At 52.5% G+C, this 25,521-nt stretch overlaps 1 protein-coding gene across 3 annotated transcripts in view; it reads right to left on the bottom strand.

Annotated features, from left to right (window-relative positions):
- Positions 1-338: 338 nt before the first annotated feature.
- Positions 339-25,521, bottom strand: part of GPR35 (G protein-coupled receptor 35) — a 30,408-nt gene continuing 5,225 nt past the window's right edge. For 2 of the 3 annotated variants that reach the window (XM_054550124.1, XM_054550125.1), the window contains 6 exons: positions 24,900-25,125; positions 14,946-17,041; positions 14,301-14,490; positions 13,195-13,249; positions 12,657-12,800; positions 339-1,635 (listed from right to left, as the gene is read on the bottom strand). In XM_054550124.1, the coding sequence (XP_054406099.1) occupies positions 696-1,635; positions 12,657-12,682 (966 nt within the window). In that variant the 5' untranslated portion in view covers positions 12,683-12,800; positions 13,195-13,249; positions 14,301-14,490; positions 14,946-17,041; positions 24,900-25,125 and the 3' untranslated portion in view covers positions 339-695. The remainder of the gene's footprint in view (positions 1,636-12,656; positions 12,801-13,194; positions 13,250-14,300; positions 14,491-14,945; positions 17,042-24,899; positions 25,126-25,521) is intronic. The other variant, XM_054550126.1, reaches the window with a different exon arrangement.

Raw genomic sequence — 25,521 nt, 5'->3', positions numbered from 1 at the left:
CCACCCACCCCAACCCACCCTCACCTGCTTGACCTTGGTCACCCCCGCTTGCACAGCTGTGCAGCCCCTACATGGAGATCAGCCGCTCCCAGCCCTGCCTTGAGCAAGGAAACCTGGGCTGGGGGCCTCTAGTGTGGTCCTGCCAGGAGCTTCCAACAGCTCCTGCTCACGCTCCAGGTGGGTGGGGGTGGGAAGGGGTGAAAGGGTCCAAGGGGGCCCTCAAAGTGAAGAGCCCCAAAGGGTCCCTGGAAGATATCCACCAGCCCTCTGAGCCACGCACTCCCTCCCTGCCTCCCACCACGTGAGTAGGCAACACAGAGGGCCCCACTAGGACTGACTCTGGGTGGGGAGTTTTATTCCAGCCCCGAGGGGCAGCGGCGGGTGTCATCAAGGCTGCACCCTGGCCAGCAGGAACCCACTCTGGCCAGGTGAGCTGGTTCTGGGGGTGGCAAGTGTGCTGGGCGTCTCTGACATTGGCCTTGCTCTGGCCTCAGTCCTCTTGCCCTTGTCCCTGTCCCTCTCTCTTCCCAAGACAGCAGGTACCTGGGCTGTCCCTGGCCACCCAAGGCTCCAAGAGAGCACACAGTGAGTTCAGGGCTGATCCCAGGCTCCTTGTTACTGGTCCCAGCTTCCCCTGGCAGGCAGCACCTCCCGGAGCCCCCAAGACCTGGCCCACAGTGTCCACGGCACGCCTCCTAGGCGAGGGTCACACACAGAGAGTCCTGGCTTTTGTGGGCCTTAGCACTGGGAGCCACGGCCAGTGCAGACGCCTCCTGGAACTCCTTGGCCATGTAGTAGTAGCAGATGGCGTCCAGGCAGCAGTTGGCATCTGAGAGCTTGCTGGTTATGTAGAGGGCGCGACGGATCGTCTCCAGGAGGGCACAGGCATTCCAGCCCACAGCGAGGCGCACCGTCAGCCCCACGTGCAGGGGCAGGAAGCAGACCACGAACACCACGAGGTTGGCCCAGACCATGCGGGCAGCCTTGCGGGTGGCCTCTGCCTGCCCCACGTCGGTGGGTGGCCTCTGGGCCAGGGCGGTCACCACCTTCAGGGAGCAGAAGACCACCACGGCCAGGGGCAGATAGAATCCCAGCAGCGGGAACGCCATGGAGTTGAAATTGTGCCGGGTGCTCCTGAAGCAGAAGCCGCCCTCCTGCATCCCCAGGAACCAGCGAGCCACCAGGGAGCTGATGACCAGCACCCAGAGGACCATGCACACAGCCGCAGCCTGCCTGGGGGACCGCAGCCCGCGGGCACGCAGCGGGTGCCGCACGGCCACATAGCGGTCCACGGCGATGGCTGTGACCAGGCTGATGCTCATGTACCTGTTGGTCAGGTAGATGCCCTGGGAGAGCTGGCACAGCGGCGTGTCTGAGGTGTCTCGCAGGGAGTGCAGCACAAAGGGCAAGGCACACAGCAGGCAGAGGTCGGCCACCGCCAGGTTGGTCATGTAGATGCGGGTCTCTGTCCACTGCTGCATGCGGCAGCAGAACACCCAGAGCGCCAGGCTGTTGAGCAGCAGGCCCAGCACCAGCAGGACGCCCAAGTAGGCGTAGAAGCCGAGCTTGATCGTTGGGGGCCAGGTGAGGTCGCCGGAACCACAGGTGTTGTAGGTGCCATTCATGGTCCTGGGGCTGCAGAGGGAGCCGGAGGTCAGTAGAGAGCGAGCAGGGGGAGCAAGGCACTGCCCCTGCTCTACCCACCTCTGGGCAGGGATGTGGGAGGAGGTGAGCCCCGACCCCACATCCACAAACACAAAACTCCTCAAAGAAAGCATGGATGCCGTAAAGAACTCCAAGTCACCCTTGAGGTCTAACCCCTGGACAGATCCTCTTCCCATCTCCTGAGCTCTTCTCTCCTGGGACCTGCCTGCTGTCATGGGGCAGGAAGGGAAGCAGAAGGAGCTCCACGTTCCCCTCCAGTCCCCAACCCAGCAAGCCCTACCCTCCAGAGCGCAAATCCTGGACAGGGAGCCCAAAGGGCCGCCAGCCTCACCCAGCACACAGCTGTTAGCAGGGAGGGCTCAGAGGCAGCGGCACCTGTCAGCCCAAGGATGGGAAGACCAGGCTCCCGGACAAAGCCCAGAGTGGCCCCTCCACCCCTCCTGGCACCCCGCTGCAGGAGGCACCCACATTTGACTCCACACCTGCATCAGCCCTCCCCCACAGCAGAGTCCAGGGCAGCTGGGACTCTGGCCTGCCCCTCCCTCTCTGTGAGCCCACCCACCCAGTCCTGAGCTCTGGAGGTTCTGCCTGGATCAGCCTGAGGCCCTATCCCAGTCCCACATCTGGGATCAGGGATTCACCCCTTGAGCTCCCAGGGGTCAGAGCCTGTGAGGGCAGCCCTGCCCCTCCACGCCCTGGCCGTGCTGCTCAGGGGCCACCCAGGGGTGGAGCTGAGTATCCTCCTCTCCATCACTGTCAGGACCACCCACAAAGTCACCCCTCCACTGTCCACGCCAGCCTCTCGCTGTCCCCAACACCCTCCGCGACATAGCCCAGGAAGGCTGAGACCAGCCCCGGATGGACTTGGGCAGGGTCTGGTGTCCAGGACATGGGCTAGAGTCATCCTGACTCGGCCACCCCTGCAGCTGGGCAAACTTGTTTCCTCATCATAAGGGGTGCTGGTGTCGCACGCAGGCGAGTGTGAGACGGAGCTGCTGGTGAGCGCCCAGAGTCCAGGACTCACAGCCACACGTCCCACCACCTGGGCTCCTCAGTGGGTCCAGAAAGAGCCCGGAGGGGTGAGGGTGGGAGAAGCCTCTCCCCCCACCATCAGGCTGTCCTCTGGGGCATCCCGCAGTGTCTTCCTGCTGGGCTGGTATGGAAGGTGGGAAGGACTCAGCCCACAGCGAAGGGCCTTCCTCCTCCCTCTGCCTCCTCCCTCTGCCGAGGAGCACACAAGGTCCCCCAAATCAGGAGAGGGGAGAGCGCCCAAACCCTGTGACTGCAGCTGCTGGGGACCATTAGTGCTGGGACGCATTTCCCCACAGTGGCCCCCTCGGGAACTCCAGGTCCCCGGTCCAGGAGGGATGCAGGGCACAGGTTTCAGCCAGAAACAGAAACATTCTGCCCCCTGGCTTCATTCTGTCTCCTCAGACCCCACCTCTGGTGAAGTACAGCGGGTATTTGCCGACTTCAAAGTTTCAGGAGCCCTTCCCCCGAGTGCAAAGCGCTGCGCCCCCGAGGGTCTCTCTCCTCCCTTCTTGAGGGTCCTGCTTGCTTTCTCTCTGATTCATGAGCAGCACCTCGCCCTCATTCCAGGGACCTTTGGAGGGACCCTGAGCCAGGTCAGGCTCCGAGGACATCCCCAGAACCCACTGGAACCAGTCGCTGGGATCTTCCCTTCCTGTTGGTCCTGTGCTCCTGTGGCAGCCCCCGCTGGGGGCCAGGAGATCCCAGAACCTGCTCAGAATCTACACCTCAGAGGCACCTGAGCTGGGCAGGCGCTGTGTGTTGGGGAGGGCTCCGTGCGACTGGCCTCCTACTCTCCCCACCTGAGTACTCAAATCCACCAGAAGTCCAGGGCCAGCCTTGGGCCGGGTGCAGACCTGGAGGCGGAGGGGGCCTGCATGGCTAGAGGGCAATTCTTTTGCTGCCCCATCTTGAGTAGAGGCAGCCTGGGACCCTGTCTCGTGGGAGGTGAGGATCTGAGGGCTCATGTGCCTAGGCCCCTTCCCATTGCCCCAGCTTCCCCTATCCCTCCCCATGGCTGCCAAGGGGCTCTCAGGTCACACATATCCAGGGCTGTAACTTTCATACTAGCCTCGGTGTGGCCCAGTATTTTGTGGGGGAATGTTTAACTGCAGGCCAGGCATGGTGGCTCATGCTTGTAATCCCAACAGTTTGGGAGGCTGAGACAGGAGGATCACTTGAGGCCAGAAGTTTAAGAACAACCTGGGCATCATAGGGAGACCCCATCTCTACAAAAAAAAAAAAAAAAAAAAGACAGAAAATTAGCTGGGCTAGTGACGCATGCCTGTAGTTCCAGCTACTCGGGAGGCTGAGGCAGGAAGACGGCTTGAGCCCAGGAGGTTGAGGCTGAAGTGAGCTATGATCGCACCACTGCACTCCAGCCTTAGGAGTCAGAGTGAAGCCCCATCTCTAAGAAGAAGAAAAAAAGTCTAACTACAATATTTAAATTTTCCTGTTTATAATAAAACAAACACTGAACTATTAGGGAGAAAAATGCAAATGTTTGAAGAGTTTCGAGGCACACACAGGCTTTGAAGAAGTGCCCTGTTCATGGGTCCTTGTCTCGCCCGTGGGGTGCCTCCCAGAAAAGTTCAGGAAATCAAGGCCCAGGCCTTAGCCCAGACGGCATGGGGCCCCCGGGAGCTAACATGGCCAGCACAGATGCCCACCTACTGCCCCAGCCCCGCACAGGAATCTGTGTCCAGGCCGCGGACCGTAGCTGGCCTCCCACCTCAGCTCCTCAGGCCCGTCTTCCTCCACAGACACCAGTACCATCAGCCTCAGGGAGCTCCTGCTACTGGGGACGGTGGGGATGGGGCCCTTCTACTTCCTGCCCAGTAGGCTGTGGGGATAGGGGCCAGCAGCACGCCTCTGAGGCCCCGCTTCCCCTTCTGATGACAAGGTCAGCCTCGGCTTCTGCACACAAAAGCAGAAAAGTGCCCTTTGATTCTGCACTGAGCAACCCAGGGACAAACCTGGCCATAGACGGGCAGCCCAGCCACACTGGAGCCGCTCGCCAGCCCTTCCCACTGTCTGGACTGGGGACCCACCCAGACGCCAGAGTGCCTGGCTGGCCTGGGATTGAGACCACAGGCCCCAACCACTGCTGAAGATGTGGGGGCACGCAGTTGAGGTGCAGATCCCTGTGGCCCAGGCACCAAAGAGTCCCCCGTACCTGTGACCCCTCTGGGCCTGGGCCCCACACAGCACACCACACCCCAGGACCCAGGATGGGGCTGTGAGTGACACAAGTTCACCAAAGTAGCTGCTCACCTCCGGGCCACAGCATGGGGGTATTCTTTTTTCTTGTTTTTAAATGTCACATTCCACACTCCAACAAGCTGCTACCCACACACAGGCTCTGAGCCTCCATCAGCCTCAGCCACCCCTGAGACCCCAACAGCCTCAGCCCACCTGAGACCCCAACACAGCCTCACCTCCCTGAGACTCCCCATCACAGCCTCACCCCACTCTGAGAGCCTCCATCACAGCCTCACCCCACTCTGAGAACCCCCATCACAGCCTCACCCCACTCTGAGACTTCATCACAGCCTCACCCCACTCTGAGACCCCGTCACAGCCTCACCCCACTCTGAGACCTCGTTCCAACCTCACCCCGCTCTGAGACCCCGTCACAGACTCACCCCGATCTGAGATCCCGTCACAGCCTCACCCCGCTCTGAGACCCCGTCACAGCCTCACCCCGCTCTGAGACCCCGTCACAGCCTCACCCTGCTCTGAGACCCCCCATCACAGCCTCACCCCGCTCTGAGACCCCATCATAGCCTCACCCTGCTCTGAGACCCCCCCATCACAGCCTCACCCCGCTCTGAGACCCCCCCATCACAGCCTCACCCCTGAGACCCCATCACAGCCTCACCCCACTCTGAGACCCATCACAGCCTCACCCGAGACCCCATCATAGCTTCACCCCGCTCTGAGACCCCCCATCACAGCCTCACCCCACTCTGAGGCCCCCCATCACAGCCTCACCCCACCCTGAGACCCCCCATCACAGCCTCACCCGAGACCCCATTACAGCCTCACCCCACTCTGAGACCCCATCACAGCCTCACCCCGCTCTGAGACCCCATCACAGCCTCACCCCGCTCTGAGACCCCATCACAGCCTCACCCCGCTCTGAGACCCCATCACAGCCTCACCCCGCTCTGCTCTGAGACCCCATCACAGCCTCACCCCGCTCTGAGACCCCCACCATGCCCTGCCCCGCTGGGAGGCCCCTAGGGCCGTGGGCGGCACTGACCTGCAGGCAGCTTTGGCCTCCCGGGTGGAGTGTGTGGCCCCCGCCGCCAAAGCCTGCACAGTGGCTGTCTGAGAAGGGCTGGGGGAAGTGAAGCTGGGGTGAGCCACCCCTCGGGGCTGGTGCCTGACTCTGCCCCTCCTTAAGGTGGGGGGGCGGGCGGCCCACTGACGGCAGCAGGGCAAGGGTAACAGGAGTTCCCCACTGCTCCTGCACCAGCCCCAGCTAGAGGGCGTGGGGGATTTCTGGGAGGGAAGTGGGGTGTCGGCTGTCTGTGCTGACACCTCTGAAGAGCCAGCATCCTTGCTGAGGGCACACATTTGTTCTGGAAACAGCGTGAGAGACAGACAGCAAAACCAGAGGCGCTCCAGCCCCGCCCCCGAAGCCTTCCTCCTCCGCAGCCCACTTCTGCCCTGTCATCTCGGAAACCTTCCCAGGGCCCAGCCCTCCCAGGGTCTGCGGTCAGCCCGCCCTCCCCAGTGCCTCATGCCCAGCCCCCAGACAGGGTGCAGCACACACACTCATCCTGGTTCATGCAGACATGCTCCGTGGGCGCCTTCCAACACACACACACACACGCTGGCACACATGCACACACACATGCACATGCCAATGCACACAGGTGAGAGGCACACGCTCCGGCACACGCAGGCAGGCTGGCTCCTCCCCTGCTTCCCCCCAACTCGGCCGCCTGCCCCTCCTCCAAGCCCACCCCCTCGGAAGCCTACCCAGACCACCCCTATCTGGTCTAGAATATTCTCCCCGGCCCCCACCTCCTCAGCGGACATCTTCCTTCTGAGCTCATGGTGGGGGAGTCCGTAGGCCCAGGCTGCTCCCTCATGGTGCAGAGCACCCCCTTCCTGGGCCCTGTCCACCCCAAGAGCAGGAGCCTTGTCTCCTCAGCGTGGGCCCCACAGCCCCTGATCACAGCCTCTCTCTCCTCAACGGCTGGGATAGGCTGGGGAGAGCTTCAGTTTCACCCCTCCCCACTTTACAGCGGTGGAAACTGAGGCCCAGGGAAGGGAAGCGCTTGGCCCAGCGTCACACAGGTGGTGGCAGGTCCGAGACCAGTGCCTGGGCCTCCTGAGCCAGACCAGGGCTCTCTACCCAGAGGCACCTGAGGAAGCCCTGGCTGGGCATCGGTCCTTCTCTGCTGTCATCCCAGGCCTGGCTCCTGTCCTTTCCTTCCTGCTTCCTCCTGCTTCCCTGGCTGTCCCTCCAGGCCGAGTCCCCAGTGTGGGCCCTCGGGTTCCCTGCCCAGTCTCCATGGGTCATGATGTTCAGTGGAGAGGGGCCTCAACCCCGGACAGGAGGCTCAGATTTGGGTTTTCATCTGCCCAATCTCAACTCCCACCCCTCACTCTGGCCACAGGGTCTGGCCTCTGGGGTCAGCAGAAGGCACGGCACCTGATCAGTCCAAGCCCAGCCGCCGTCAAGCAGGGACTGGAGGTGCAGGGCAGGGCATCTCCCAGGGGTGTTCCTTCCACCTCTGGTGGATCAGACGGTGCCCCAAGCAGGCCTACCCAGCCCACCAGAGCCAGGGCCCTGCAGAGCTCCCCGCCCCCCCACCTCCAGGCCAGCCATGAACTCCACCGTGCCCCCTCCACTGGGCATCGTTCCTCCCCAGCAGTGGCCTGGGGCACCCCGTCCCCACCAGGCCTGGCCTCCCTGACATGGCCTGGCATCTGTGCTCCTCACACACTGGAAGGGAAGCCCCACTGGGCAGGGCCACACGGACCCAGTGGATTCTTGTGGGCTGTGTGGACTTGGGTAAGAAACTGGACATTTAGAGACTCTGTCTCTGGGAAGGGCCCCTCGCTGCCAGGTTCCCCCTGTGTACAGGAAACGCTGTCCCCAGCCCACCCCCTACCTCTCTCCATCTGCCCCTTGGCTGTCTCCGCAGGGCGTGGAGGCACCTCAGGGCAGTCCCACCCAGCCTGGAGCCTGGGCCCTCGTGCTCTGCCCCCTCCCACTCAGGCAGGCCTTGCCCGAGCCCCTCCAGAGTGCTGTTTCTCTCCTAGCTTCCCGCTCACCCCCAGGGCCCCTCTCACCCCAAAGCTGCACCCTCATGACCTGTTTGCACCCTCACGACCTGTTTCTAGCCCTTCATCCTGTTTGATTTTATCACAGAACTTATTTTTTAAGTAACCCTTTCTGTGCACTGGGCTCGTGCTTGTGGGACTCTATCTGCTTCCTGCCCTGTCGGGGCCCTGGCACAGAGCCAGGCACAGCGCCTCTGTGAAGCTCGACAACCCCTCACCCACAGCGACTCCTGCCGTAGGGCTGCGAGTGCCTGGGACATAGCAGGTGCTCAGTCATCGTCAGCACCCGGCTCAGGCACAGTTGCCTGGGGTCCTCTGCTGCCGCTCAAGCCCTTCTTCAAGGACCCCTGGAGTCCCCAGGTTCGAGAGGCCAGATGGCAGGTTTCCAGTCCAGACCAGGCCTGTTCTCTCCCTGCTGGGCAGCTTCAGACCACCTGGCCCTCTGCGGAGGAGAACGGGCAGCCAGGGTCCTGCTGTGGGCATAGGGGCACTGCCCAGGGCCCTCTGCCCCCAGCCTCTGCTCCTGGGCAGCTTCCTCTCCGAGGTTGCCCCCTCACCCCCAAGGTTAGCCCCCTGCAGCAGCGCCAGCCCCTCCCACTTCACCCAGCTGGGCTGTATGTGTGACACGAGGAGCTCCGAACAGGATTCCTTCCTGCCGTTCCTGCTGCTTCTCCAGCTAGAGCTGCCGGACGCCACCCCTGCAGCCCTATCTAGGGGAGCCCCTGCAGCAAGCATGTCCAACCCTTGGGCTGTGGGCTTTGAATGTGGCCCAACACAAATTTGTAAACTCTCTTAAAACATTATGAGATTTACGCACAGACCTTTTTTTGCTCATCAGCTATCGTGAGCGTTAGTGTATTTTATGTCTGGCCCAAGGCAATTCTTCTTCCAACGTGGCCCAGGGAAGCCAAAAGATTGGACAGCCCCGCTTTGAAGGGAAGTCTGTGAGGGGGTGTCAGGGAAGCGGGAGCCTGGGAGAGCCAGAGAAAAGCCGTTTACGTTCAGCTCCACCTTGAGACCAACGAGGTGCATACCTGCCAGCCACAGCCCATGGTCACACGATGTTTACAGCTAAAGCAGCAGCCAGTGACGCCTGTGTGGACACACTTCTATGACAGCAAAGTGTACAAGTGCCCCGGTATCCAGAACAATATATGCTTTCCAGATAACTACCCTTGGCCGGGCACGGTGGCTCAGGCCTGTAATCCCAGCACTTTGGGAGGCCAAGACGGGAGGATGGCTTGAGCCCACAAGTTTGAGACCAGCCTGGGCAACACAGCAAGACCCCGTCTTTACAAAAAGTAAAAAAAAATTAGCCAGGCATGGGGGTGCATTCCTGTAATCCCAGCTACTCAGGAGGCTAAGGCGGGAGGAGCACCTGAGGCTGGGAGGCAGAGGTTGCAATGAGCTGAGATTGTGCTACTGCACTCCAGCCTGGTTGTAACAGAGCAAGACCCCGTGACAGATAATTTTCTTTAAATCAATAGAATAATACATGTTAGACACAGTTTAGCTTAGTCTTTACATAGATGAGACGTCTGTATGAGAAAAAGTTAAAGCTGGGGTGTTCCCCCTCTTGCTTTCCGACGACACCCTGCTCTGTAATGGAGCAACTTTCAATAAACCCTCTCTTCTCACCACATTCTGACTCGCCTTCACTTCCTTCCTGAGTGAGACCCAAGAACCATGTCTTGAGGTCTGAATTGAGACCCCTTTTCCAGTGAAGCTAACATCCTAAATGAGTTGCTTGGATCCTCATGGGTCCTTTGCATAGTTTTGGTTTATTAAAACAACACATTGGCTGGGTGCAGTGGCTCACATCTGTAATCCCAGCACTTTGAGAGGCTGGGGCAGGCGGATCACGAGGTCAGGAGTTCAAGACCAGCCTGGCCAACATGGTGAAACCCCATCTCTACTAAAAATACAAAAATTAGCTGGGAGTGGTGGCACGTGCCTATAGTCCCAGCTACTCGGGAAGCTGAGACAAGAGAATTGCTTGAACCTGGGAGGCAGAGGTTGTGGTGAGCCGAGATCACGCCACTGCACTCCAGCCTGGGCGATAGAGGGAGACTCTGTCTCAAAAATAAATAAATAAATAAATAAGAAATAAAACAACACATTACTGTTTATCTTTATGATTGTTTTTCTGGTGTCCCTTCAAGCGCTGTGCCCCCGAGGCCAGTGCCTCACTTGCCCACCCAGCAGCTGAAGCAGACCAGCGGGGTCCTCTGTGTGGGAGCTCAGTTGTGGACCCCGAGAGAGGATGTGAGTCCACCTCCCGCTTCTTGAGGCTTCCCTGTCACCCTCAGCACTTTCTGTTCCCCTCTTCACAGAACCAGGTCTGGAAGTGGACGTCCTGCTGGGAAACTCCCCTCCCGCACTGATCTTGCCTAAAGCCTGGGGGTGTCATCGTGAGGGGCTGGGGACCAGGACACAGGGTCTCTGTTCTAGATGCCCTGCTTTTGTGTGTATTTGATGTTTTCCATAATAAAAATGTATAGAGAACTGAGTGTGTGGCCATGGCGGGGCAGGGGAGGGCAAAGCCTGTCAGCTGTGGGGCAGAGGAGGTAGCGGGCAGGGGTCCTGGGGGTGGCTGCAGAAGACTAGCACCTGTGGCCTAAGGTCCCCTCCAACCAAGACCCGCCCTGTACCCAGCCTCCTGTGATGGCCCCATCCCAGCCTGGCCTGCCCACGCCCAGCAGGTATGTCCTATGTGACCCCGGACTCATCTTTGCACAAGAACTAGCCCCTGGCACCACCCACCCCCAAAGCCAGGGCAGCCAGCAGGGACTGGGCCACAAGGGGTGGTTTGGGTTGGGGGTGGCAGGGAAGGCCGAGGCCTCCTCCCTATGCTGGCTGGGTGTGCAGCAGCCAGCATTTACCACCTAGAAGGAGCTGCCAGGGTGCTGACGGGAAGAGTGCAAACCAGGCCAGCAGAGCCCTCAGGCTGCAGGAGACCCCTCCTGCCCCACAGCTCTTTGGTCCCCACCTCCCCCCACTCTTGGGGGAAGTCTTGCAGGCCTCTGCCCTGGCAGGGGCCACCTCTCTCTTTTTTTTTTTTTTTGAGACAGAGTCTAGCTCTGTTGCCCAGGCTGGAGCGCAGTGGCGCAATCTCAGCTCACCGCAACCTCCGCCTCCCGGGTTCAAGTGATTCTCCTGCCTCAGCCTCCCGAGTAGCTGGGACTACAGGCATGCACCCCCACACCCAGCTAATTTGTATTTTTAGTAGAGACGAGGTTTCACCATGTTGGCCAGAATGGTCTCGATCTCCTCACCTTGTGATCTGCCCACCTTGGCCTCTCAAAGTGGTGGGATTACAGGTGTGAGCCACCACGCCCAGCCTGGGGGCTGTTGAGGCATCTGGCCACCAGCAGGGAGATCCCAGCCCTGGCCACCAAAGGCCAGAAGAGGCTCCTCGGGCTGAGGGCAGGTGACCCCAGACCCTGGGCCACCCCCGCCAGCTCACTCACCCTGATGGCTCCCACTGCCTGCTCCTGGGGACCCACTGCTGCCAGATGCCCCACTGGGGTCCCCACCTGGCCTCGGGGTGGGCCTTGGGTGCTGCCCCAGCCAGGTTTCTGCTATTTCCAGCGGCTTCCCCCTTTCTTGGCCCTGGACAGCAGGGCCACCCTCTTGGACTCCTTCCCCTTCCTCTGCACAAGGCTCTGTGACTGGGAGGCCGCCTGCTCCTTGGCCCTTCAACTGCCAGCTAGCTGTCTGTCCCCATCCCTAGGGCCCTCCCTTCTCAGCAGAGAGAGCCATCCGGCCCCTGCTTGAGGCCCTCCCAACTCACCCGCCCTCCTGTCCAAGAGCCCCGCTCCTAAGATCCTCACTCCTAAGTGCCACTTCCTGGCTCGGGAACCTGCAGAGGCTCCCCACTGCCTGCCTGAGGCCTCCTGCCAGCCGCTGGAAGGTCCTCCACTCTGGGGAGACCTCCGGTCGGGGGAGTCTAGCAGGGAGGGAGTAGTAACTCTTGAGAGCGGAGTGTGTGTCGTGTGCTGTCATCCCCGCCCTAAACTGAAACATAAACACCCAGTGGCTGGACAAGGGAGGGGCAGTCCCTCCAGAAGGGATTTTCCCCACGTCCTCCCTGGGGCGGCAGGATCCCAGCCTGGCTGGCTTACAGCAGCCTGTCTAGGATGGGCCCAGGAAATGGCAAGTTTAATCACGCCCAGGAGCCACTGAGGCAGAGGGTCCTTAACCCCAGAAGAAGCACTGTGTGGAGAGTTCTCACGCCCGTTCTTTTGCCCTATCCTGGGACCACCAGCCTTCAGAGACACTTCCTCCGGGGCCAGGCAAGATGCCTGCTGACAGAGATGGGAGTAGACGCTCACAGAGGAGATGTAAATGGCTCCTTAAAGATATGAAAAAAATGCTCAAAACGATCATAAAAAGAGAAACACAAATTAAGCTCAAAACGATCATAAAAAGAGAAACACAAATCAAAAGTTCACTGCAACACCATTTCTCCTCCATTAGTCAGGTCAAAATCCAAGAGTCTGACCACAATAGAAAGATGTCCTCAGATATTACCCATTGATCACTGATCTCTAAGGTGGTACAAACCCCCACGCGGGTGGATTTGGCAATATCTTTAGCCAAATTAGAGATGCATTTACTCTTTGACCCAATAACCCCACTTCTAGGAATGTACTCACAGAGAGATGCAAGGACTATGAAGCATGTACTTCAGCAGCTATTCACTGCCACGGTGTGGAGTGGGGACAGCCCGGGAACCACTCAGCATCTCTCCCAAGGGCCCAGGTTGAATGAAGCATATTTACATCACAGGACACTGGGCACTTGTAAAGAGGAGGGAGAAATATTTCTACACACTATCATATGGTCATCTCCAGGATATATTTGTAAATGAAAAACAGCATGTTTATGTATATATAGACAATTTGTGTGTTTTTAGATGGAGCCATCAGCTTGTATGTTTTACAAATGGAAATATAAGCCACAAAATTTGCTTTAAATTAAACTGTTACCTGTAGGAAACAGGTGGAAATGGGATGATGGGATAGGGATGGACTTTTGTGACCATATCTTGGTTTCCAGATTTGGATTTAGAATCATGTCACATGTTTGTGTAATTACTTAATTTAATTAAATTAACTTGTAAAAGGAATTCTTAAAATTGAAAGCAAAATGAAGCTAACTGACTTGCATTATGGGTTGACAATATGAACCTACCAAACTCTTCCAAGTGATTTTAAAATCCAGTCATTTGGATGTATATCCATATAGCCTGACAACAAAAAAGAATGGCAAAAGAAGTTTTCATTATTTTAAGTAATTATTTTCCAAATAATTTTAAAACACTGTTTTGTCTGTACATCGACACAACCCAAGGACTTTAAAATTATCTAAAAATAATTTTAAACTATTTTTAGTGGTTATACTGTTGATGGTAGTGTTGGTAAACTCATTTTGAAAATATTGTGTGTGTTATAGGATAAAACAAATGAGTAACTATGTTGGGTATTGTTTGAGATTTTTGGTGTGGGAGAAAGGAGATGCAGATATATTATCAATAAGATTAAGTAAAAACTATGTAAATCTGAATTTAAATAGAAAGTATCAGTTTGTACTCATAATGTGTCTTTCAAAAAAAAAAGCCTTAGTTCTGTCCACTGACAAGGCCTAAAAATAACGACAAATCCAGTAACCACAAGCACACCTGACACCCAGATTGTGGTCTCTAAGTACCATTTCTCTTGAAGAGGAAGGGGGCGCTTGGAGAGAAGTGTATGCTGTCCAACCTGGGTTAGGAAATGTCTAATATAATTCTGGAATGTCTTCTTATGCCAGAGAACAAAGTAGCTGTCAAAGATTATTAGGGCAGTGCCAAAGGGGCTCAGGAGTTAAATCAAATAGGCTGGCACTGGACAAAGACAGGAAAATCTGAATATCAATAAGGATAATAATTTTAATAAATGGGAACATCAAAAAATGTTTAAACTCATGAATTTGTAATTATACTTTAAAAACTCATTAGTCATTGTTGAAAGACAATGACTAGGAAAACAGTTCATTATTTTATAAATGAGGAAAGTAAGGGAAAGAATCAAGCATTTGCCCTGCCTTTCCTATGCAAACTGTACCTCAACATGACCAAAGAGTTAATGAAGGAACACTTCTTTTTATAGATACATTTCTGCTAATAAATAATGAAGGAAGACAGAAGTAGACTATCACTACTTTGCAAACCCTGATGGATGAATGAAACTAGCATTAGGGTTAATTATCTATTATTTTAGTTGTGCATTCAGTTACCTATTGCTACACAAAAAAATTACCTCCAAAATGAGAAGATTAAAACCATAGAGTTTTATCTCCCAGTTCTTGTGGGTCAGGAATTCGGGCTCTGCCAAACTGGGTCCTCTGCTCAGGGTCTTTCATGAGTCTGCAATCCAGGTGTCAGCTGGGGCTGCAGTCTCATCAGAAGGCTCAGCTAAGAGGAGATTCACTTCCAGCTCCCCCAGGTGGCTGTTGGTAGAGTTTCATTCCCAATGGGCAGCTGGCCTGAGGACCCCAAATCTCCCCTGGTTCCTGCCCTCAGTTCCCTACTGGCCATGCCTCTTCACAGGGCAGCACACAGCACGGCATCTGGCTACCCCAGAGCCAGCGAGAGGAAGTAAGCATCCAAGACAGATGCCATGGTCTCTTTCAACCTAATCACGGAAGAGACAACACATAACTTTTTTTTTTTTTTACTGTATTGTTTGTTATAAGTGAGTAAGTCCAGCCACCCTTCAGGAGGGAATTGCATGACAGCAAGAGGCACGAATCACCCACTGGGGGTCTCTTGGCAGCTTCCTGCCACATTCGTGATCATTGGTGGCTGCTGGCCTCACAAAGGGACCACCAGATATCATGAGCCCCCTGGTAGAAATGCATGCCCCGCTGATGAAGTGGGCTTGTCAAAAAACCAAAACTCTCACCTGAATCTGGTGAAGTATCGGAGCTGACTCGCAGTCAACAGGAGATTGGCAGGCACGGGAACTCCAGCCATACAGGCTGCAAAGTCCAGTCTGCAGGAAGCTGCACAGGACAAGAGACCCAGGAGGGGACTGGAGAGACAGAGGAGGAAGCTGCCAACTAAGAACCCAACAGGTATGTCGGCCGGGACTGCGGGGACCTTGTGTGCATCCTGTGGAGCCACTGCTGTCGAGGTTGGGACCACGAGCCCCATGGAAGGTCACCCTCAGGCCTGTATTCACGACTGCAATAGTGCAGGCAAGAGGCAAACAGAAGGAAAAAGGTGCCAGCTCCTCCATGTCCCATTTTTGCCCCCTGGATGACATCAGGCAGATGGGGAGATGATCTTACTACCAAGGAGGCGAAACAGAAGGCTCAAATGAAAGGATCTGGCCTGGGGAACCGTGGAGGAGGCTAAGAGCGGAAAGCGCTGTCTGGGGCAGGAGGGCTGCTTCTCCTGTGGGGCCTGCTGGCAACATCTGTGGTTGGGCCTGAACGATCACATAGAAGATTTTGGCCTGGAGCCAGACTCCTCAGATCTAATTCAACCAAGTAAGCTCTTTTTAAAAATGTATAAGGTGGGAATTGAGCCTCATCTCCCTTCCCTGCTGCAAAACTCCATTGTGGTAGCCTCTGTTGAATAAAGTCTACCTTACTGCTCTCTAAAAAATTGTAAAAGTAGTAGGGAAAATGTAAAAATTAACTCCTGTTTGCTGCAATTAAGGAAAGGTTCATTTCTTGGCTAGATGTGATAATGCTTATTCTGGTCATGTGTTTTTAAAAGTCCTTATCTTTTATTCATGTGGCATTTTTTTGTAGATAGAAGGATATGATGTCTGGCACTTATCTCAAAACATTTTGAGCCCGTAGATGGAGTGTGGTGAAGCAACATCAGCTGTGACTCTTTGGCTCTTGCCAAAGGGGGGGTGATGGGCACAAGGGGTTATTATACTTCTGCTTATTTCAGTCTGTTCGAACATTTCCAAAATAAAAGGTCAAAACCAAAGGTGGCCAAACACCCCACTGCTAGTCTGTAGAAAGCGTGGGAGTGTGTGTGGCCTTCTCCTTTAGCTCCACGGCAGTGCAGGAGAAGACGGGGTTTCCTCACTGGCCCTGAAATGAACGATCCCTAAGCATCACAGGCAGGGGAAACAGATGGGGAGAAGGGACTCACAGGCTTACATGAGGCTTAGAGAGGACTCCGCAAGGGGCTTTTGGGCACCATCTGAGCAGGAGGGCAGCGTGCTGGGGCCTCGTGAGCACTGGGGAGACTGCACTTGGGCTCGAAGGGCCTGGGTGGTGGTGCAATACAGCTTCTCCCTCGCCTGTCCACGTGTATGTGTACACACACACACACAAGCACAGGCATATACATATACACACAGACACATGTAAACACACACACGCACATATACAAATACACAAGCACACACATAAAAACAGACACATCACACAAGCACTGCATACACACATGCACACTTGCATATAAACACACATAGATACACATACAAATACACACATACATACATACACACAAGCACACAAAAATGCATATATACGCACACATACATACATATATACACATACACATATACATCTATACACATACACATACATACACATATGAATATATATGCACACATATATACACATACAACATACACACATGCACATGTGCACATACACACACATATACACACACTCTGATAAGCTACATCATTGGAGGGGCCTCTGGGTGGAGGGACAGGACTGTCAGCCCACATAAGCCCCAGCCAGGGGCATGGCAGTGCCATGCCAACTGCACCTACCTGGTCCCTCCCTACAGGAACTCACACAGAGATGGACACCGGCCAGGAAGCACCCATGCTGGGGGATGAGCCCCCTTCCACATGGGCAAGGGGAGAACTGGGAGAGCAGAGGCCTCTTCAGGACCAGGGGCAGGCCTGTTCCATCGGCTCAGGTGGGTGCCAGTCTTCGTACCCTCAGCCCCAAATCCACGCTGCACAGGTGAGGAAACCAAGGCCTGGGGGCCAGGGGCTGGCTCAAGTCCCTGGGAAGTCTGAAGGGAGGAGAACTGGAATGGTGATGGTGAAGGTGAGGGTTAAGGTGAGGTCTGACATTGGCTGAGGAGTCGTTTGGATCAGAGGGTGCATTTGGATTAGGGTTAGGATTGGAGTTAGGGTTAGGATTAAGGCTAGAGGTAGAATTAGGGTGAGGACTAGAGTCAGGGTTAGGGTTGGAGCCAGGCTGTGGTCAACACAAGGCTTAGGGTTAGGGTTCAGGTTAGGGTTTGAGCCAGGTTATGGTCAACATGAGGCTTAGGGTTAGGGTTAGGGTTGGAGTTGGAGTTAGGGTTAGTGTTAGGGTTTTGGTTAGGGTTAGAGTTAGGGTTAGGGTTGGAATTAGGGTTAGGGTTCGGGTCCACATGAGGCATGGTTAGGGTTAGCGTTAGGGCCCACATGAGGCATCATTAATTAGGTTTAGGGCTCGGGATAGGGTTAGGGTTGTAGTTGGTGTTATGGTTAGGGTTAAGGTTTGGGTTGAGTTAGGGTTAGGGTTAGAGTTTTGGTTAGGGTTTGGGTTCGAGTTAGGTTCGGGTCCACATGAATTTTAGGGTTTTGTTTAGCATTAGGGTTGGAGTCCACATGATTTATGGTTAGGGTTAGGATTTGGGTTCAGGGTAGGGTTCTGGGCCACCTGAGGTTTAGGGTTATGATTAGCATTAGGGTTGGGGGCCACAGGATTTATGGTTAATTGTGGCTCATTATAGTTTACTTGGTGCTCCCTCACTTTAACCGTCTGATGAGATTCTTCATTCCTTGTCCGGGGCCTCTTTAGCACACTTGCACTCAAGTGCACACCCTCCGACACTCCCCTCTCCACCCTCATAGTGCCAGCTAGGGTTTCCCATGTCCTGCTGTCCTCTCTGCCCATTCCTCATCTTGAAGGCCTGGTCACTGTTTCTTGTCCCCTGGCCTCCTCCTTCTGGGCGGCCTGCAGTGCCTGCTGTCCCCACATTTCACCTTCTCCTGTTCCGCGTATCTTCTGGAGCTCTTGTTTACTGAGCATCCCAGCTGGTCCCTGAGCTATCAGGCTCTGCCTCACTCCTCGTCTGGGGTTACTGAAGGTCTGCACAGCTCATGTTACAGTTGAGGTTGGAGTCCCAGGAATTGCCACTGATGAGGCTGATTGCTCAGCTTCTGCAGTTGTGCAGAGCCTCTGCTGTCTGCAGCTGAGGCTGGGTTATGTCCGTGCCCCTGGGAGGTTGGGGACAGTGTCTCTGTGAGCTCAGCTCCAATCGCAGAATTCTGGAGAACCATCACCAGGAGGCCCTGCAGGCTGGGATGTGGATCCCACCCATGGCCACGGTTCTTACCCACACTCTGACCTCCCCGGACCTGCCCTTCCCCTTCTTCCTCTGGAGAAGCCCGAATTTGATCAGCTATTTGCCTCCTCCCAAGGCCCTGCTGGCTGCCAAGCCCTGCTGAAGAGCCGTGTGCTGGCTCAGGCCAGTCTTGCAAATTCCTCTGAAAGAGAAGTTCCCACTCACAGAGTCCATTTCCTCACACCCCCTCGGGCTCCACCTGCTGAAATTTGGATCCCACCATGGTCAGCCCACCAGAACCTCTCACTGAGGAGGTGAGAGCCCTTTGGACTCCCATGTCCCTAGAGCCCAGAGCACAGCTGACAGGCAGCACCTCCACGCACCCACCAGCAGCCTTTGGCCAAGTCAATGAGTCCCTAGTCCTTTTTTTTTTGAGACGGAGTCTTGCTCTGTCGCCCAGGCTGGAGTGCAGTGGCGCGATCTCCGCTCACTTCAAGCTCCGCCTCCTGGGTTCACGCCATTCTCCTGCCTCGGCCTCCCGAGTAGCTGAGACTACGCCCGACACCACACCCGGCTAATTTTTTTTTTTAGTAGAGACGGGGTTTCACTGTGTTAGCCAGGATGATCTCGATCTCCTGACCTCATGATCCGCCCGCCTTGGCCTCCCAGTCCCTAGTCCTTTTTAAAAATTGTTTTAATAAGATGTTGAGTAGATCTAAATGAACACCAATTCACCCACCACAAAGGTTAAAGAACAGAATTTAAGATGAGCTTTGAGGCCCCCTTGCACCTTGCCCTGAAACACCCTTGTGCCAATGCCCCAGAAGTAACCACAAAGCCACTTCCTTGTGTGGCCTCCATGACGTACACTTCCTTGTTTTGCTCCTTCGCTGGCCTCTCCTTTCATCTCTACTGTCCTGCACTTGGGTCCCTAAAATGTTGGGGCTCCTCAGGGTTTGGTCCTGGACTCTTCTTGTCCCATTGCACATTCTGCATCCGCAGACTACTGTGTTCCCATTCATTCAACAATCACCCCTCTGCCCTTTACCCCTAGAGCCAGCTCCAGTCCCGGACACTGCCTTGAGCTCTGGACCTTGTAAGGAAACGCCTACCAGGTATCTCCTCTTGGATGCCTCAGAAGCACTTTAAACGCAACTTGTCCAAAACTGACCACATCATCCAGCCCTTTCATCACTCCCCAAACTAATCTTCCTTCAAAGTTCTCCATCTCAGAGAGTGGTTCCTCTTGTTACCCAGGACAGATATGTCAGTGTCATTTTGGAATCTTTCTCCCCCCATCCCTCCTACATCCAATCAATCATAAATAAGTTAAATATGCATATCATAAACCCTATTGCAACTAATGAAATGATACAACAAGTAAGTACAATAGTCAATAGAAGAGACAAGTGAAATACAAAATAGTCAACTAATCCAAAAGGCGGCAGAAAAAGAGGAGGGAAAATGGGTACAAAGAACAGAGGAGATGAATAGGAAACACATAGCAGATGGTAGGTTCAAACCCAACCATATCAACCATTACATTAAATGTGACTGAGGTAAACAATCCACTTAAAAGACAAGGATTATTGGCCAGGCACGGTGTCTCATGCCTGTAATCCCAGCACTTTGTGAGGCCGAGGGGGGTGGATCATTTGAGGTCAGGAGTTTGAGACCAGCCTAACCAACATAGGGAAATCCCCATCTCTACTAAACACACACACACACACACACACACATACACACACACGAAACAGCTGGGTGTGGTGGCACACACCTGTAATCCCAGCTACTCAGGAGGCTGAGGCATGAGAATCACTTGAACCTGGGAAGTGGAGGTTGCAGTGAGCAGAGGTCATGCCACTGCACACTAGCCTGGGTGACACAGTGAGACTTCATCTCAAAAAAAAAAAAAAAAAAAAAAAAGGACAGGCCGGGCACGGTGGCTCATGCCTGTAACCCCAGCACTTTGGGCGGCCGAGACGGGCAGATCACGAGGTCAGGAGATCGAGACTATCCTGGCTAACACAGTGAAACCCCATCTCTACTGAAAAAAAAAAAAAAAAAAAAATTGCCGGGCGTGGTGGCAGGCACCTGTAGTCTCAGCTACTCGGGCGGCTGAGGCAGGAGAATGGCGTGAACCCAGGAGGCGGAGCTTGCAGTGAGGTGAGATCGCGCCACTGCACTCCAGCTTGGGCGACAGAGCAAGTCTCCTTAGAAAAAAAAAAAAAAAGTTAAAAACTAGGCTGGGTGCAGTGGCTCACGCCTGTCATCCCAGTGCTTTGGGAGGCCGAGGCGTGTGGGTCACTTGAGGTCAGGAGTTTGAGACCAGCCTGGCCAACATGTGAAACTCCGTCTCTACTAAAAATACAAAAATTAGCCAGGTGTTGTGGCACACGCCTGTAATCCCAGCTACTGCCTGTAGTCCCAGCCACTTGGGAGGCTGAGGCAGGTGAATCACTTGAACCAGGGAAGTGGAGGTTGCAGTGAGCCAAGATCATGCCACTGCACTCCAGCCTGGGTGACAGAGCAAGACTCCGTCTCAAAAAAAGAAAAAAAAAAGTTAAAAACGTAGCCACGTGTGGTGCCACATGCCTGTAGTCCTAGCTACTTGGGACGCTGAGATGGGAGGATCGCTTTAATCCAGGAGTTTGAGGCTGCAGTGAGCCCTGATGGTACCACTGTATTCCAGGCTAAGCGACAGAAGGAGACTGCGTCTTAGGGGGAAAAAAAGCAAGAAATGACAATACGCTGTCTGCCTGATATGATATATACTTTAAATATAAAGAAAAGTTAAAAGTAAAAGAATGAAAACAATGTAAAAAATTGGAAAAATTTATAAAATGCAAGCATTAATTATAAGCAGGAATAGAAATATTAACATCAAAGTAGACTTTAGTACAGGGAATATTCCAAAATATAAAAAGGGACATTTCATGGCCCCACACGGTGGCTCACGCCTGTAATCCCAGCATTTTGGGAGGCTGAGGTGGGCAGACCACGAGGTCAGGAGCTTGAGACCAGCCTGGCCAAGATGGTGAAACCCCGTCTCTACTAAAAATACAAAAATTAGCCGGGTGCAGCGGTGGGCACCCGTAATCCCAGCTACTCAGGAGGCTGAGGCAGGAGAATCACTAGAACCTAGGAGGCGGAGGTTGCAGTGAGCTGAGATTGCACCACTGCACTCTAGCCTGGGTGACAGAGTGAGACTCCATCTCCAAAAAAAAAAAAAAAAAAAAGGATATTTCATATGAAAAAAGGGTCAATTCATCAAGAATATCTAACAATTCTAAATGTGTATGTACCTAATTACAAAGAATCCAAAAAATGAAGCAAGCTAATAGAACTGAAAGGATAAACAGACAAATTCACCATTGTGATTGGTTATTATGACACCCTCATCTCAGTAACTCACAGAAGAAGTAAACCAAAAATTAGTAAGAATATGATAGCCCTGAGCAACACCAATCATCTTATCCAAACTGATGTTTATAGAACACTATGCCCAACAACAGCAGAATATATATTCTTTTCAAGTGCACATTGAACATTTTCCAAAACAGGCCATATGCTAGGCCATAAATTAAGCCTCCATAAAATTAAAAAGATTTAAGTTATACAGAATATGTTCTCTAACTACAACAGAGCTTAATTAGAAATCAATAGCAACAAGGTATAAGACACCTAAAGAATGCTCAAATATTTGAAAATTAAACAACACATTTATAAATAACTCAGGGATCAAATAAGTAATCAAGGAGACATAAGAAAATATTTTGAACCAAATGATTATAAAAATGCAACTTACCAACATTTATGAGATGAGGTTAATGTCATGCTTAGAGGACAATCTGTAGCTCTAAGTGCTCATGTTAGGAAAGAAGAAAGGTCTAAAATCATTGATCTAAGATTCCACTTTGAGAATCTAGAAAACAACAACACCAACAACAAATGAAACCCAAGTAAGTAGAAGAAATAAGAAAGAGTGAAAATTTGAGGTACTAGGGGAAAAAAAAACAAAGAAAATCAATAAAATGGAGATTGGTTATTTGAAAAGATAAAAAAAATTGATAAAGCTCTGGCTAGATTGATCAAAGAAAAAAATATCCACAAATTACCAATACCAGGAATAAAAGATGAGACATCCCTTCAGATCCTACAGACATCAGAAGAATAATACAAGACTATTATTAAGAACTTCATGAAATTACATTTGACCATTTTGATGAAATGGAAACATTTATTGAAAGTCACAACTTGCCAAAATTTACACAAGAAAAGTAAAATTTAACTAGCTTATGTCTATTAAAGCTGTTGAATTCATAATTTGAAGCCTTTCTACAAAGAAAATACCTCACCCAGATGGTGTTGATGAATTCCATCAAACACTTAAGAATAAAATAATACCAATCTTAACCACATCAGAAAAAAGGAGAAACACTGGCCAGCTCATTTTCTAAGTCAGGTTTTACCCTGTACCAAAACTGGACAAAGATATTACAAGAAAAGAAAACTACAGGCCAATATCATGCAAAAACATAGACATAAAATCCCTAATAAAATATTGGCAAATCAAATCCAGCAATATATAAAACAAATAACACATCATGAAAAAGTATGCAAGAAATAAAAGGTTTATTTTAGCATTAGAACATCAATTAATAGAATCAATGGTAAAATGTATATATTTATCTCAATGGATGCAGAAAAATATTTGACAAAATGCAACATCCATGAATGACAGAAACTCTCGGCAAACTAGAAAGAGAAGGGAACTTCCTCAACGTGCTAAAGATCACCTATAGATAAACTACAGGAAACTTCAAGCTGGGAAATGGTAAAAGACCAAACTTTCTCACTATACTCAGAAACAAAGGAAGTGGCTCTCACACTTCTATTAAAAACGGTATTGGAGGTCCTAGCCAGTGGAAATAAGGCAAGGGAAAAATTGCAGATAGAAAAGGAAGAAGTAAAACTACCTATTGTCACATGTGACATAATCATGCATGTAGAAAATTCAGCTTGGCATAGTGGCTCAGGCTTGTAATCCCAACATTTGGGGAAGCTGAAGTGAGAAGATCGCTTGAAGATAGGAGTTCAAGACCAGCCCGAGCAACATAGCAAGACCCAATCTCTACAAAACATATAAAAATTAGCCAGGCATGATGGTGCACACCTGTAGTCCTAGCTACTTGGGAAGCTGAGGTGGGAGGATCGCTTGAGCCCAGGAGTTTAAGGCTACAGTGAGCTAAGATTGCATGACTGTACTCCAGCCTGGGCAACAGAGTGAGCCCTGTCTCAATTTAAAAACAAAAAAGAGAAGAAGAAGAAGAAAGAAGAAAGAAGAGGAGGAGGAGGAGGAGGAGAAGGAGGCGAAAGAAGAAAAAGAAAACCCTAAGGCAGAAGAAAAAGAAGAGGAGGAAGGCGGGGGGTCGGGAGAAAATGAAAATCCTAAGGCATTTACCAGAAAAGAACAGAAGAAGCAAAAAACACTATGAACTAATAAATGCATTATCAAGGTTAACAAGATACAAGATTAACATACCAAAAAATGCATTTCTATATACTAGCAGAAAACAATTGGAAAATAAAACTAAAGATACAATACCATATACAAGCACTGGAAAACAAAGTACCTAGGCACAAGTGGGAAACATGTATGCTTAAAGTTACAAAATATTGATGGGAGAAATTAAAGAAGATCTAAATAAATGGACAGGGTTCAGCACAGTGGCTCAAGCCTATAATCCCAGCCCTCTGGGAGGCCAAGGTGGGTGGATTGTTGGAATCCGGGAGTTCGAGACTAGCCTGGGCAACATAGCGAAACCCTGTTTCTACTAAAAAACAAAAATGCAAAAAATTAGCCAGGTGTGGTGATCTGTGCTTGTAGTCTCAGCTACTCGGGAGGCTAAGGTGGGAGAATCACCTGAGCCCAGGAGGTTGAGGCTGCAGCGAGCTGAAATCCTGCCACTGGACTTCAGCCTGGACAAACAGAGTGAGATCCTGTCTCAAAAAAAAATAAATTTTAAAAAATTAAAAATAAATAAATGGATGGGTATACCGTGTTCATAGATTGAAATATGTCAGTCCTCCTCATATTCATCTATGTGATCAATCCAATCAAGCATTAAGCATCATGTCCTGTTGGTTTTGCTTCCTGGGTATATGTCAACACTAGTCTATTCTCTTCTCCATCACCTCCCACCTAACCCAGGACACCACCTTAATGTCTGCAACAACTTTTTAGTTGGTCCTCTACTTCCAATTCATCCTCGAGACTTCAGCCAGAAAAAGATTTCAAACATATGTATGTTAGGCCCTGCTTTAAACTACGTAGTGGCTCCCAACTGCCCATAAGATAAGACTCAGGCTCCTTAAACAACACTTAAGGCCCCTGCTTACATCTCCAGCCTCAGCTCTTGCCATATTCTCCAAGCCCACTCCCCACACTGCAGGCCCAGAGAGCGTCTTTCCATTCCCTGAGGGTACCCAGCCCTTTCCTGCCCTTGGCTGACCCTCAGCTGGCCAAGGAATACCCCCCCTGCCACTCTCACTTGTTCTTCTAGGAACCCCGTCTGAGTCAATGGATTACCTTTGTGCAGATGGTCCTCCCTAATGGATCACGCATGCCATGAGGGCAGGGGTGAAGACTGTCACGGCCACATCCACGGCTATCAGCAGTGTGCCTGCTGCCCCACACATGTGCTTAGGAGGCATCAGGTTGGAGGGACAGTGGGCAGCAAGATGGTGGAAAGTGATGTGTCCACGCTTTTGATGTCCTCATAGGGGTTGGAGGAGGAGCAATGAGCCCATGTCAGCTGCAACACAGAGACAGGCACACAATGCCACAGTGCCCAATGTCACGCCCATCCAGGCCCCAGCTCAAGCCTGGCTGCTCCTCCCCTGGCAGATTCATAAAGGGACCGGGTGTCCCAGACAGCTAAGGTGAGCCCAGCCTGAGCCTTGACCTGGGTAAAGGACACTGCATATGCCCCTGACTAAACCTACTAAACCTGGTGCCACGTTCCCTGGGACCCCTGAGTGAGTGTTGTGGTCCCAGCCCAGATCTGAGGCAGTGCTGTCTATGTGGATACTGGCTATGCCTGCTGGGGATTAGAGAGGAATGGCGGGTTTGGGGGGCAGCCCTAACCGGATGGCCTGCAAGCTATGGCCAGAGCCCTGCAGCCATGATCTGAGCTCCCCAGGATGCTACA

The sequence above is a fragment of the Pongo abelii genome, chromosome 11, assembly GCF_028885655.2.
Source record: "Pongo abelii isolate AG06213 chromosome 11, NHGRI_mPonAbe1-v2.0_pri, whole genome shotgun sequence".
Lineage (NCBI taxonomy): Eukaryota > Metazoa > Chordata > Mammalia > Primates > Hominidae > Pongo > Pongo abelii.
Note: the sequence above shows the minus strand (reverse complement) of the source record. Positions and strands in the feature narration are given on the sequence as shown.